The sequence below is a fragment of the Siniperca chuatsi genome, linkage group LG8 (genome assembly GCF_020085105.1).
Source record: "Siniperca chuatsi isolate FFG_IHB_CAS linkage group LG8, ASM2008510v1, whole genome shotgun sequence".
NCBI lineage: Eukaryota > Metazoa > Chordata > Actinopteri > Centrarchiformes > Sinipercidae > Siniperca > Siniperca chuatsi.
This window is the reverse complement of record NC_058049.1, coordinates 14,768,617-14,782,359: the sequence shown is the minus strand read 5'-3', so window position 1 is coordinate 14,782,359 and position 13,743 is coordinate 14,768,617. Positions and strand designations below refer to the sequence as shown.

At 39.6% G+C, this 13,743-nt stretch overlaps 1 protein-coding gene across 1 annotated transcript; it reads left to right on the top strand.

Moving 5' to 3' along the window:
• Positions 1–4,717: 4,717 nt before the first annotated feature.
• Positions 4,718–13,367, top strand: LOC122880287 (neuronal acetylcholine receptor subunit non-alpha-2-like). Its single transcript, XM_044205262.1, has 6 exons — positions 4,718–5,034; positions 6,490–6,641; positions 9,796–9,840; positions 10,385–10,494; positions 10,953–11,868; positions 11,988–13,367. Exons 1-6 carry the CDS (start codon positions 4,965–4,967, stop codon positions 12,150–12,152), a joined length of 1,458 nt encoding a protein of 485 aa, XP_044061197.1. The 5' UTR covers positions 4,718–4,964; the 3' UTR covers positions 12,153–13,367.
• The last annotated feature ends 376 nt before the right edge of the window (positions 13,368–13,743 follow it).

The window sequence follows — 13,743 nt, the reverse complement described above, 5'->3', positions numbered from 1 at the left end:
CGATACACCAAAGCTTACAAGGTTATCAGGTTTTCATTTGAAAGTGCTGGTGGTAGCATTAGTGGGCTAACAGTATTAGCATGTGTGAGACCAATGACTGTGTTTTCCTTTGAAGCTTGTGTGAGATACGATTCCCTCTCCTGCCTTTATCATCAGTTTTTTAAAAATCCTTAAAATAACAAACAGATTAAGATTAAACCCGTGGGCCTTAGGAGACAGGGCTGCTTCCTCTCATTTATTAAATATTTCTGCACCAAGCCAAATTATGCAGATTTTAATTATGAGCTCAACAACGGCTGAGAAAACAAAAACAACACTCACACACACAAACAAGCTCAAACATTTGGTAAACACACACACAGATGCAGAAAATGTATTCTCCCTTCACTTTCTATCTTCTCTCTCTCACTTTCTCTCTCTGACACACACATTAACTAACACACAAACATGAACACACACTGTGCAGCCGCCCACAGTCATCTGGGAAAGGACCGGCAGGTTTCCAGCCCGCGAGAATTTATGTTTCCAAATGATTAGAGGCGAGGCGGACGGGACGATCTCGGAGGCAGCAGCTGCCCGGCCCATGGCTCCAAGTGGAGCAGAAAATCAGGATAATTTCATTGTAATAATCAGCCTCCCGTTATCCCCGTCACTTCAACTCATGAAGGAGGAGAGAGGGCAGCACAAGGGAGAGGGAGTGTGTGACGGAGAGAGAGAGAGAAAGAGAGGAGGGAGAGGAAGGAATAAAAATACAAAAGAGAAAATGTGCTTCATGCCTGGATAGCTGCAGAATATATGCATGTGTGCGTTGTAGTCTGAGTGTCTATATTTTGTGTGTTCCATGTTTATCTTACAATAATTGTGAGGACCTCCATGCATTCCCATATCCCTCTTCCTATCTCTTTACTGTCATTTCACCCAAATAACAAAATGCAGACACTGTAGTTTTGCTTTATTATTTGTTTTTTATTTTATTTTATTTGTCCAGAGTTTAAGATATCAATCGCAGAGATTTCTGCATGGATTTTTGTTTTGTGGTGCTCAATCAAATCTGTAATTTGAAGATTCTACAGCACTCTATCTTTCCAGAAACAGTGTCACAGTTACTTTGCATAATACACAGACTTTGCTCTCAACAGTTTAGAATAGAAAGTCACGATAAAAACTATTCACAATGAACTTTTCCCGGACATTTCCACTTGTCAGGGTTTCACATTAATATCTTCACTGCTTTTAGCAGCACAAACAAAATTCTGCTCCCCTTCATTGTATCAGTGTGAGGCACAGCTTTCAGAGGTGGATTCTCAAAACGTCTGCACATAAAACTGAAACTATTTGTATGACTCGATACTACTACTTTTTACAGGGCCAATGCACATTAATCACATTAACAGTGTAAATATATTAAAAAAGTGCAACAGTGCAAATATGGAATTGTTAGTAAAAAGGCTAATTTTCAACTGTTGCTAGCAAGATGAGATGAGGCTGTTAAAACAACATATAAATTATTTAGGTTTTGGAATGGCACATTTGAATGTAATGTTTAGGTGCCATCCTTTTGGCCATATGGTGTACCTGTATGCTAATCAAATCCCAGCCAAACATCAGGTTATTATTTTAGACATGTTCATGTGGCATACGGGTGCAAGGGGTCAGGTTTTTAGTAATGTCATCAGTGCAGTAACTCTAACCATGCCCATCTTCAACTTTTACATGAACCTAAACCTGGAAAAACATCCACACTATCAATGATTTTCCCCCTCTGGGTGTGTGAGAATTTGCTCCTTGTGTTGTGCTTTTTTTGTGCAGGTGTGTGTTTGCTAGTTCAGTTGCTAAAACCAATGTTCTTGAACACAGGAAGCTGCCAAGTTTGTAGACACTAAACCGCAAAACCCATCTATTTCTATCAACAGCTTATTTCTCACCTCAACTCAACATTTTCCACACTCTCTTAGAGTTCTCAGCATGCAGCTCTTCATCAAAACGGTTGTTGTTCTCAGCTGTGATTAATAAACCACCTCTAACATCTACATCACTGTGTGTTTGTGTGGGGGATGTTAGTGAGTTTGTGTTGCTCTTAGCTCTTTTTTTCTCACAGTTCTTCTTTTCTTCTCTTTTTTCTTTCGATCTCTCTTTCTATGTGTTTGATTCAGACCTTCTGTTCTCTTTTTCTTGTCCTTTATACAAGTTGCTAGCTGAAGTGCCACTCATGTTTAGTCTTTTTGGTTTTTATGTGTTCCTCACTTTCCTTTCTTTTCCTTTTTCATCTTTCTTGTGAGAGCTCTGATAAACTGTGTTACATATTTGATGATTTACAATAATTTCTATCTTTCCTCTTTGTCTCTCTCTGCACCAGCATTTGGTCACTTAACCTGCTGCACTGACAAGAACACCTCACAAATAGATACACTCTGGCATTTGTTCATGTTTCCATGAGTCTGTGCAACCTGCTGGCCACTCTCACATTCGCTCTGTCTCTACAAAAAAACACGTCCTGGGTTAGACAATGTCTTTTTTTTTAGTGTCTGACACTGGAAACATCTGGCTGTGACACATGACATGTGCTGTTTGAGTGTCCATGAGTCCATTCAGACTAAGAAACTGTCTCTCAAGGCAGCTGATTCACTGCTAAGACACGAGTCACACGACAGGCCGCACACCAACACGTGTGTGTGTGTCATCTCTGTGTACAATGGTAAATGGACTGTATTTGTATAGGGCCTTTCAAACACACACTACATATTGCAGTCACACACTGAACAAATAAACTAATTCAGACACACACACTGAAGGGAGCAATTTGGGGTTCAGTATCTGGTTCAGTATCTTGCCCAAGGACACTTCGACCTGGGGGAAACTGGGATCAAACAGCCGACCTTCTGATTAGTGGACGACCCGCACTACCTTCAAGCCACTGCCGACCCTAAAATGTTTGAGTTCTGAACTCACAAACTTTGAAAGAAGAGCAGCATTTGTGGTTTTACTGATACAAAAAAGGGCCCGTTCTGACATGATGATGTTTTTGTGCTGAAGCAACTGATTACTTTTATTTTATTCCAGTACTCGCTATCTGTTTAATGAAATATTCAGACTTTTCTATGATTTGTGTCATGGAGAAAATGCCTCAGAAAAAGCATTTTGACACTGTAAAATGGGAAGTAATGCACAACTGCATGTGTAAGTAAAATGTTCATAGAAAATACATTTTCTGCACAGGGTTTATGGACTGTTGTATGTGGTTGTTGCAATGGCCCTCTGGCCTGTTCGGTTGGGCCTTGTTTGCTCCTCTCTTGTAGGTTCATGTAATTGGTAGGTGGGGTCCCACTTGGACTGACTGGGAGTATTGGGCCCAGGTGCTCCCAGTCAGCCCAAGTGGGACCCCTATAACACTATGCCACTTTTCCACCTGCACACCATACTTCTCACACATCCACTCTCACACACACCACTGACTTTACAGCCATCCACATCTCATCTCTGTTGCAATTTTATTTATGTTTTTGTGTCTCTCCCTTTATTTGCCATGGCCCTCCGAGTCGGTCATGACACTGTTGTCAGGTAGAGCATCATACCACCATCAGTAACAGCAAATATGATTCTAGCCAAAGAAGTACTTCTAGGCCCATTGAATGACTATCGTGATTGATAACATGGTAAATTAATACCATAAACCTGATATGATAACACACTTGAATACAGAGTTGAAGTTGAATTATTACAGTCATTTTCCATTACATGCCTGTTCTGTAATCTCTAATTAAAGTGTAGCTTTGCATCATTATCTGATTGGCTATCCCCTTCCTGTTTAAAGTCCCACTCCACTCAAGACTCAGAATGACACTAAAAGGCTGTTTCCAAATTCATCTGCTGAAGAAGAAAAGTTTCTCTCTGTTCTCAGATTATGTTTAACACGTATTCGTGCAAACATGATTTTGTGACATCACAGTTTGGAAACCACTTGTGGTCCAATATAAGACATACACAAGTGTGATGTGGAAACACTGACACTGAGAATGGACTTTTCAGTGAAGAGACATCTTGTGTTGCATATTTATAAATTCTGGATTTTGCATTGTGGGAGAAGGAGTAGATTAGTAGCTTTTTTGTCAAAACACAAATTTATTACTTAAAGGAGAGTATTTGTTTATGCTTTAAAACATGTTTGGAGGGGATCTTTAAATAACAGAAATGGCCTTTCCTGTCATATAATCTCAACATAATAATAACAACATTGTCCTGGGTTGGTGTTCCTATTAGCGCTCTCAAGTGGACGAGCAGCGACAGTGACATGCTCATCCATCGCTTTGACTGAGATACACAGCTCAATACGTCTGCCAGTCAGACTGTGTCCTATAACTCTATGATCATGCAGCTCTCGGCAGGGAATAAGGTGTTGTAGCCTATATGTCGCCTACCATCCAGCCTTTCCCACACGCCACTTTAATTACATCCCGTCCCAATTCTATATTCCTAAAAAGGAAACAATTTAAATGTTACAAATGTTCAAGTCATTATATGTAGACATTTTAAATTACAATTTCACAACTTAAAGTATCCTTTTATGACAGTGTTTTATACACATTATACTCTGTTATAAAACTCATTCCTGAGCAGACAATCAACACTACAGAGATAAAAATAAAACTTGCTTTTAAACTCCACACCTCAGCCCCACCCCCTCACTCCTCCTCCTCCTCCTCTTCCTCTTCCAAAGAGCCGCTCCGCTGACCGCCGCTCCCCGTGACGCCTCGACCGCAGTCACAGCCACATGCGCCCTCACACCGGCTCCCTGCTCTTTGTGAAACTGCAGCACAAGGCTTGTTTTCCGCATGGCACTGAGTACTACTGATGGGAAACCTCGGTGCTTTGCCGTCTCGCTGTGTGTACTCTAGTCTTCTTCAGCTGAACAGCCCATAGTAACACGAGGCTGTAGGAGCGCTCAGTCGGACCAGGAGGACAACATCATGAAGTTGGCGGTCCGCCTCCTCCTCCTCTTGTCGGCGTCCAGCCGGCTGTCCCTCGCTGACATCCCCGGTAAGAAAACTCTGATGTGTTTTTTTCCCTAAATATTTTTGAGCATACATATCCACTACAGTATTGTTTCTGTTTGGAGAACAAGGCGACGAGAGCATCACAGACAGACCATGTGGTGCAACATTCATGTCTGATAAAGATTTAAATCAGCTCCGGATAACCATGACCACCACTCATGACCTTGTCCCCCAAAAAGAAAAACCTACTCTTTCACTTTTTGTTTATTAATATCCCCATATCGCCTTTCATGCCTGTTAGTCTTGTTTTGATCCATAAAATCAAAATGAGTAGGTTATTTTTACAGAAAGAAAACATTTCTTCTCTGTGGTGGAAACTAACGAAATTGAGGATGACGATTTAAAGGGTTCAGTGTGCTGCTCAACTTTAGTCGAACATTTAGGGGGAATACCATCAAAATGAAGAACAAAAGTAATCAGATGCACTGCATTCCTGCATCAACCAGATTAGATTAGAGCAGCACACCAGTTCAACAATAATGTGTTAGGGCCCAGCTCTGTTTGTGCTGAAGTCCAGAGGTCAGGAACACAAACAGGAACACAGGTGTCGGATGTCATCGTTCAGCTCTCAGCATCTCTCACTGAGAGTCCTTGAAAGCACAGACAGAGGTGATCCAGTGGGATTAAAATGCCTAGTAAGCGATTACAGTAGGTGGTTTTCATGTTTACTTGTACTTTACTATACACTTATTCACCCATGAGTCCAGACAGATGTGATGCCAGAGGTGACACCAGCTGCAGGTTAAAGGTTCACACTCTCCCTCACCACACACATTAGCTCTTGCACTTGACGTCCCCTGTGTCTGACATTACAGCTGTCTCTTGTCAATATTACTGTCTCTGTTCCTCCAGAGACGTCATATCACCTCAGGCTGACTGATGTGCCGACTGCCTGGCTTCTGGACACAGTTATATTATCTGTGTCCCCTCCCCTCAGTGCAGGGTGGTATCACTCACTCCTCGTCCTCTCCTGTAGTCCCATGTATCTACAATACCTGCCTCTATATACATAACACATAAGTTATGACTGCTGTGATTTTCCAGGGGAAGCGTATATGGCTTCTTGCTGATGAAGATCAGCTGGATTGGGAGGGACACAACTTGTTATATACACTTTTGTTTGCTCCTTTTGTGCTCTTTGTGTGATACATATTCTGTTGAGTCACATAATGGAACACAAGTGAGGGTTTCCTAATGAGTTAAATTTGCTAAATTTGTTAATGCAAATGTCCACCCAGTGTCTATTTTCCACCCCTGTCCACTGAACTGTCGGAAGTAGAGATTTTTGCACTTTTTTATTAATTGACAGCTGTCTATAAGTGAAATTGCCCCTTGGGAACATTACAGCTTTACTCTACTCTATTCTATTTTATTCAGCACTTAACAAAAGCATTGTAACGAACAGACTGTTTATCCAGATTCCTCCTCTTTGCTCTAGCTCCAAGTGAGTTTGTGTCCTTGGCGGAGATGGAGGACGCCCTGCTGAAGAACCTTTTCCAGGGCTACCAGCGCTGGGTCAGGCCCATCCAGCACGCCAACGAAACTATTAAAGTACGCTTTGGACTCAAGATCTCCCAGCTGGTTGATGTGGTGAGAACACACCTACAATCACAAACACATATCCATGTACTTATGTCTTCATGAGGAAATGTATTGTCTTCATTTATTCCCAACCCCTTACTCTAATAGTACCGAACAACTGAGCCTTTACCCTTATCTAAACCAAATCCTAACAGTGTCTCCCATACCACTAGTGGGTCCACCAGTACAAGCACACATTGAGTTTTCCACAAAACCCTCAAACTCCATAAAAAAGTAGGTTTCTAGACTTACTAAAGATCACAAGATCACAGATCTATGAATACATAGAAATGTGTATTCAGACATTTGAAAAACATCAAGCTTCATGTCACACATGTTATGCTTTATATATGTTGCTGAATATAAGCATGTTACAGCTTCAGTGACCAGATGTAGAATATGAATGTGACGTATACAGTATGGAAATTGTTTTTTCTGAAGCTACTTAAGGAAAAATGTAGTTAGGGCTTAAACCCGACACGTTAACCTTTATCCTAAGCAAACACCTTAAAGGGACAGTTCACCCGAAAATAAAAAAACATATTTTTCCTATTTTTCCTCTTACCTGTAGTGCTATTTATCCATCTAGATTGTTTTGGTGTGAGTTGCAGAGTTTTGGAGATATTGGCCGTAGAGACATTGTCGTTTCAGTTTCATGTAGGAACTATTTTCTTTCTGATAGTTCCTACATAAAACTGCTCACAACAAATCTGTGGATTTTCTTGAGTAACAGGGTCATGATTTCTTGAAAGTGACATTGCTGTTGAGTTTTTCTAATTTATTTTTTAGTGCTTTGAGCATCACAAGCTGAGTGCCATACAGTGCCATTACCTTCAAAAAATGCATCTCTACAGCCAATATCTCCAAAACTTGGCAACTCACACCAACACAATCTAGATGGATAAATAGCACTACAGGTAAGAGGAAAAACATATATTTTTCATTTTGGGGTGAACTGTCCCTTTAATCCTGTATTTAACCTCATCCTGACTCAGATCTTAAAGGATACGTCTGGAGAAATTCCATATTTTTGTTATTGTCAACAAATCACATGAAAAGACCAAAACCAACAGTGAATTGATCCTAACCAGTATTGTCTGTTGTCTGTCCCTGTCCCACAGACCTCCATTCTTGTCTAAAAACTGTTAAAAACACATTAGTGAACCACACCGTCTCACTGGTTGACAATATCCTTCATTACAATGATCATGTGCACTGTAGTTTATTGGGAGTCAATCCCACATTTACTGTTCACTGTTGTGCTAGTGCACCAAAACTGTAAATAGTCCCCAACAAATGAACAATTTACTCCTGTTTGGCTCAAATTTGTTGTAGGGAATCATTTAGCCCTTGATTCAAAATATTTTTATTCAAAAAAATGAATTTATTGTCTATATATAAGTATATATTTGTGACCCATTTTTGAAGATTTATGTCTTCATCACGAATCAATGGGTTTGGTAATGAGAGCCACAGTCATAGTGGTGAAGTCGCAAAGTATTTATAAATGGACTAACACATTCTTAGTTTTGGTCTTTTCATGGGACTAGTTGACAACATCAAAAATATTGCCAGCCCAGCTTTATCCGTTAACTGCCAAAGCAACTTGTAAGCCTAAAGTAACCTTATGAGGAGGCAATGACTGAATAAAAAAAGCTTACTCAGAAGAACAGAATGAATTAACACACATGAAAATAATAACAACTGAGAACCAAAGTTAGATGTGGTTGGTTCTTGCTTTATTCTTTTGTTTCAGCAGAGTGGTGTCACTGTCCACGGTGCTGAAACCAAACAGGCCACTGGCAGCTTCACAGTGTGGAGCTTTCCGTGGTCCTGAAATAGATCTGGAACACTCGTCATATCTACAACCACACGGTTTCTCTCTGGAGTGTTCCTTTAAAATTTCAAAGGCTGGCTGTGATAGGTTGAGATGGTTTAGCTGTTCAAGAGGAGAAAATGTAGGATGGTAATGGATGGGCCACTCTTCTCATCTTGAAATATTCATCTCAACCAGTTTAGATTTAACTCTTCATTCTTCCACGTAACACATGTGCTGGGCGAAGACAAACAGTGATGAATTAAACAAAGGCTCCTCGTGGCTCTGATGATTTTGGGAAAGAGGGCAGGAAAGAGAGCTAACCAGAGACACAGCAGCTTGGTTGCACTATGAGTGTCCCCTGATTCTCTCTGGGCTACTGCATGGTTCTGTATTATATTATGGTTCGCCTCTGCTCTATGTGATCACCAAAACATTCAACTCAGTTTGACAGCTGAGGCCTGGTTTGGATACACTGAACAGCTTTGTTTATCTCGGTCAGATTTACTTCTCTCAAGTCTTTTGCTCTCAGTCTTCCCCTTTTTTTTCCAAACTTCACCTCCAGTTATGTGGAAATAAACCTGTGTTAACCACTCTACAGCTCTCTATTCCTGTCTTCCTCTATTTACCTCTTGCTGCATTTATATTACCTCAGCTTGGTCCACTGCACCCACCTCTGGTTTCATGTTTCTTTTTCTTGTTTGCTAAGGAAGTGGCAGAGACAGGTTAATGACATTCTGTCTGATTTCATGAAAAAGAAAAGGATGATTTAGTTTACTTTCAACCAAGCTTCTCATCTAGTCCACTAATCAAATCTAACACAGTGATGGAAGCTCCCAGATCAGAAATGGTTTGTGCTCTAAACAAGCTACATCACATGCAACCCTAAAAGTGCAGTCGATTTTCTTGCTTTTGGTTAGTAGGCCTAATTATTCATGTGAACATAACTGATATTGTTTAGATTATCTTAAACTGCCAACATCTGCATGTTTGTCATCTTTTTTAATGTATACAGAGCCTACAAAAAAAACGTGTTGGCGTTATTAATTTCATTAACAGTCTTTCCCAGCCACTTTTACATTTGAAAATTACTTTAACTTTAACAGGATCAGGACATACCAATGAATTAGATTAAGTTTTTGTTTATCTTTGTCCATGCATTAAAGACTTGACAGTAACGTAATAATAAAGAGTGATAGTAGGTTTTAATCGTATGTTTTGAATTTTAGTGATTTGAATTTTGATCATGAAATGTTTCTGTGATGTACACACTGTTATCTTGCTTCTGGGTCTCACCCCCCCCCCTCTAAATATTACTCTTTTATCTGTTGTCTTTGTGTGTTTTAGGATGAGAAGAACCAGCTAATGACAACTAACGTTTGGCTGTGGCAGGTGAGCAAGACGCAACAATGAACTGAGGCTATATTGTTACAATCATTCTTACTGCTTGTATCCACAGGCCAATAAGAAGACACAAGCTAATATTTATACATACTGCAATAGTCTAGTTGAGAAGGAACATGATAATATTAATATGAATTAGCTAGTGTTTTGTACAGAAATACAGATATCAATCTTAATATTGTAGTTTAGCACTAGTTCTTAACAAACACCTGTTTCTGTTCTGTTTGATACATCTAAATACTTTTGATTGTATAACACAATAAATTATTTTTGTAAAGCATTTTCAAATAGCATTAACTTGGCAGAACAGAATTTGACTAAAAGGCACTGATTTTTTTGTAAAAATCTACACTATATAAAAATGAGTTGCATTATGCAATAGGGCAATATACTGCTGTTATTTTCATCTAATTCATTAAAAGGTGTTTCATCATTTTGATGCCTATAAATGCAAATAAAAACTCAGAATTGTTTAGTATTGTATATAGGTCTGATGATACTGCATCCTGTATCCTGTGTTTATGTTGACCAGGAGTGGATCGATTACAAGCTGCGATGGAATCCAGAGAAATACGGAGGAATCACTTCTATCAGAGTTCCCTCTGAAAATATCTGGCTCCCAGACATCGTCCTCTATGAGAAGTAAGACTGCTCTGATGTGCCAGGAACCAACTGACAGACGATTAACCTTCATGTGAAACTTAAATAACTTAAACACTCTGCCAGTATGAAAAGTACAGCAACAAAAAGTGAATGTTGTTCATATATTTTTATATATAATTTTTGTACAGACTTTAATAAAACCTAATTTTAATCCTCTAATCTTCGCTCTAATCTAACACACTAAAATAAAGGTTATGTAATACTGAGCTGTGATCAAGTGCTGCTCTCTAGATGATAATATTAGTGATAGCAATAAGAATATAAAAATAACCAATGTATATATTGTCTTCCTTAACAGTGCTGTAAAGGACTTTATAATAAAATATAACCACAAAAGATGCATAAAAAACCCAAAATAATCACAATCACCAAATACAGATATTCTGTAAATGTGACTCTGAGACTTTCGTTTTGATTTTTGCTCCATGTTTCTTCAGTGCTGATGGGCGGTTTGAGGGCTCCCTGATGACCAAAGCCATTGTCAGGTTCAACGGTGCCATCACCTGGACGCCACCTGCAAGTTACAAATCTGCCTGCACTATGGACGTCACCTTCTTCCCCTTTGACCGCCAGAACTGCACCATGAAGTTTGGCTCCTGGACGTATGATGGCAACATGGTGGACCTGATTCTGATAGACAACCAGGTAGATCGGAGGGACTTCTTTGATAATGGGGAGTGGCAGATCCTTAATGCCACTGGTGCCAGAGGGAACAGGAAGGACGACTTGTATTCGTACCCCTTCATCACGTATTCCTTCATTCTGAAGAGATTGCCATTATTCTACACACTCTTCCTCATCATTCCTTGTTTGGGTTTGTCCTTTCTGACTGTCCTGGTGTTTTACCTTCCCTCAGATGAAGGAGAGAAGCTGTCACTCTCTACCTCTGTCCTAGTGTCGCTCACTGTGTTCCTCCTGGTCATAGAAGAAATCATCCCCTCCTCTTCCAAGGTGATCCCGCTCATTGGAGAGTACTTGCTGTTCATCATGATCTTTGTCACACTCTCAATCATCGTCACTGTCTTTGTCATCAACGTGCACCACCGCTCCTCGGCCACCTACCACCCCATGTCGCCGTGGGTTCGTAACCTCTTCCTTCAGAAGCTGCCGAGGTTGCTCTGCATGCGTGGACACACCGACCGCTACCACTACCCAGAGCTGGCTCCTGAGAGCCCTGAGGTGAAGCCTCGCTCTGGAGGTCGGAGAGGAGGCCAGAGGGCGAACAGCGGGGCCCATGGACAGACGACTTCAGAGGGGAAGGAGGACGAGGCCTGGGCGACCATGTTGGACAAGGCTATCTACTCGGTGCGCTACATCAGCAGACATATCCGCAAGGAACACTTCATCCGCGAGGTTGGTTTAGCTGGATCGTATTGGTCAAGAAAGATTTAAGTAATCATTAGAATAGCTCCAAGGGCTTAATATTTATATATGTTGATGTCATACCATCTCCCATTTCTTCTATTTCCCAGGTGGTACAAGACTGGAAGTTCGTGGCGCAGGTGTTAGACAGGATCTTCCTGTGGGCTTTCCTCACCGTCTCAGTACTGGGCACTATCCTCATCTTCACTCCAGCTCTGCAGAAGTTTTTGAAAATCCCTCCTCCAACTGGAAGTGAGGATCCACCTTCAAACTAGTAGCAATAACACACCCCTTTCACAGGCAACTCATGATTCACCTTCAAGAATCTATAAAACATTTGTTACCACAGAGCAACTGTTAAAAGGAGAACTTTGACTCTTTGATTTTTAGTTGATTCTTTCTTCTAGAACTACTATGTCAAATAGTCTGTATGTCATTAAGTCAGTATGTGTATAGTTTTTGTGCACATTATAGCATATTTCAAAGTATGATGGGATTACATTTTGTTTATAGATAAATAAGACAATCTTGATAATCTTGAGTGATAATTCATGCAACCCGTGTTGCTCTTCAGCCTGTTAATTGCCAAAGCCATAAAATTTCAAATTCTACACATAATGGCTTTAAGTAACATGCAGCTATCAGTACACTAGATTATACATGCTGGTTTAGAAATGTATTTAAGGTCAAATTAAATGAAGCTTGAAAAAATGAGTAAAAACAAAAAAACAACTTAATTTTGCATAGAATTAAGCTATAACAAAAAAGTTATGATTGGCTTGATTTATGTACTTAGCTGACTTCCTCATTATTGTTTTATGTTTCTAATTGACATTGCCTTTGATTTGATGTATGTGGTGGACTTGTTTTCTTGAAATGTGCCATTTTTCACCTGGCTGCAAAACAAATTTCCTCTCTGGGATAGTACAGTTTAAAAAACACAACCATCTAAAATTCCCAAAGTCAAGCTAAAATTTAAACAATAAGTTCATTTTATACATAAATGTTCTATTGCAATAAGAGTGAGAAAGAGTTGTTCCTGTTATCACATACCTGAAGCACAAAATACCTCTTACTGTAACTACTTTTTAGTAAGAAAAAGAAATGATTTAATCTCTCAAGGTACCAACAACATTTGAACTACCTTACACATTCATTAGAGATGCAACAACCTTTTACACATTTGCAAAGTCTTTGAAGACGTTAGCATAAGTTAGGGGAATAAAGACATTACAACAAATGATGTTGTATCTGAACAGCTTACTGTGAAATACTGTGTCCTTGTCCTTTCTCACCCTCCTCAATTATAAGATTTGCTCTATTTTTGTCATTGCAGTTAGTGAAACTATTTCAAGCATCATAATATAAAGTGTAATGAATAAATGAAGACTTAATGAACATTTCTTCTTGAAATTACACAATCCTCAAACGCACAGTATTTGTATTGTTCAAATGTACTTTATCACACTAATAAAGTTGTATTAAATACATGATGCTTTATTTGTCCATAATATCATACACAATGTTCAATTAAAAAATTAAACAGTCCAGTCATACAGAAGTGGTCAAAACTCCAGCAATACTTGTAGTATAATGAAAGACCTTTATTGTCAGACCAACACGTTTTCGCTTGTGGCCCTCATCAGGGGTCATCCCTGATAATAAAGTTGTTAGTTTTGACTTCAGACCTTTTCCCTACTCCATGCACCTTGGAAGTAGGTGAAGTTGTGCCAAAAATTCCTACCTGCTTCTACAGTCACACAAATATCACAAATAACAAAGGGACAAAAAAGGAAAGTACTAAAAATATACAGATGAAATAGGTGAAGTGATAGCACCACCCAGTGGTAAACCAGAGAGATGAAG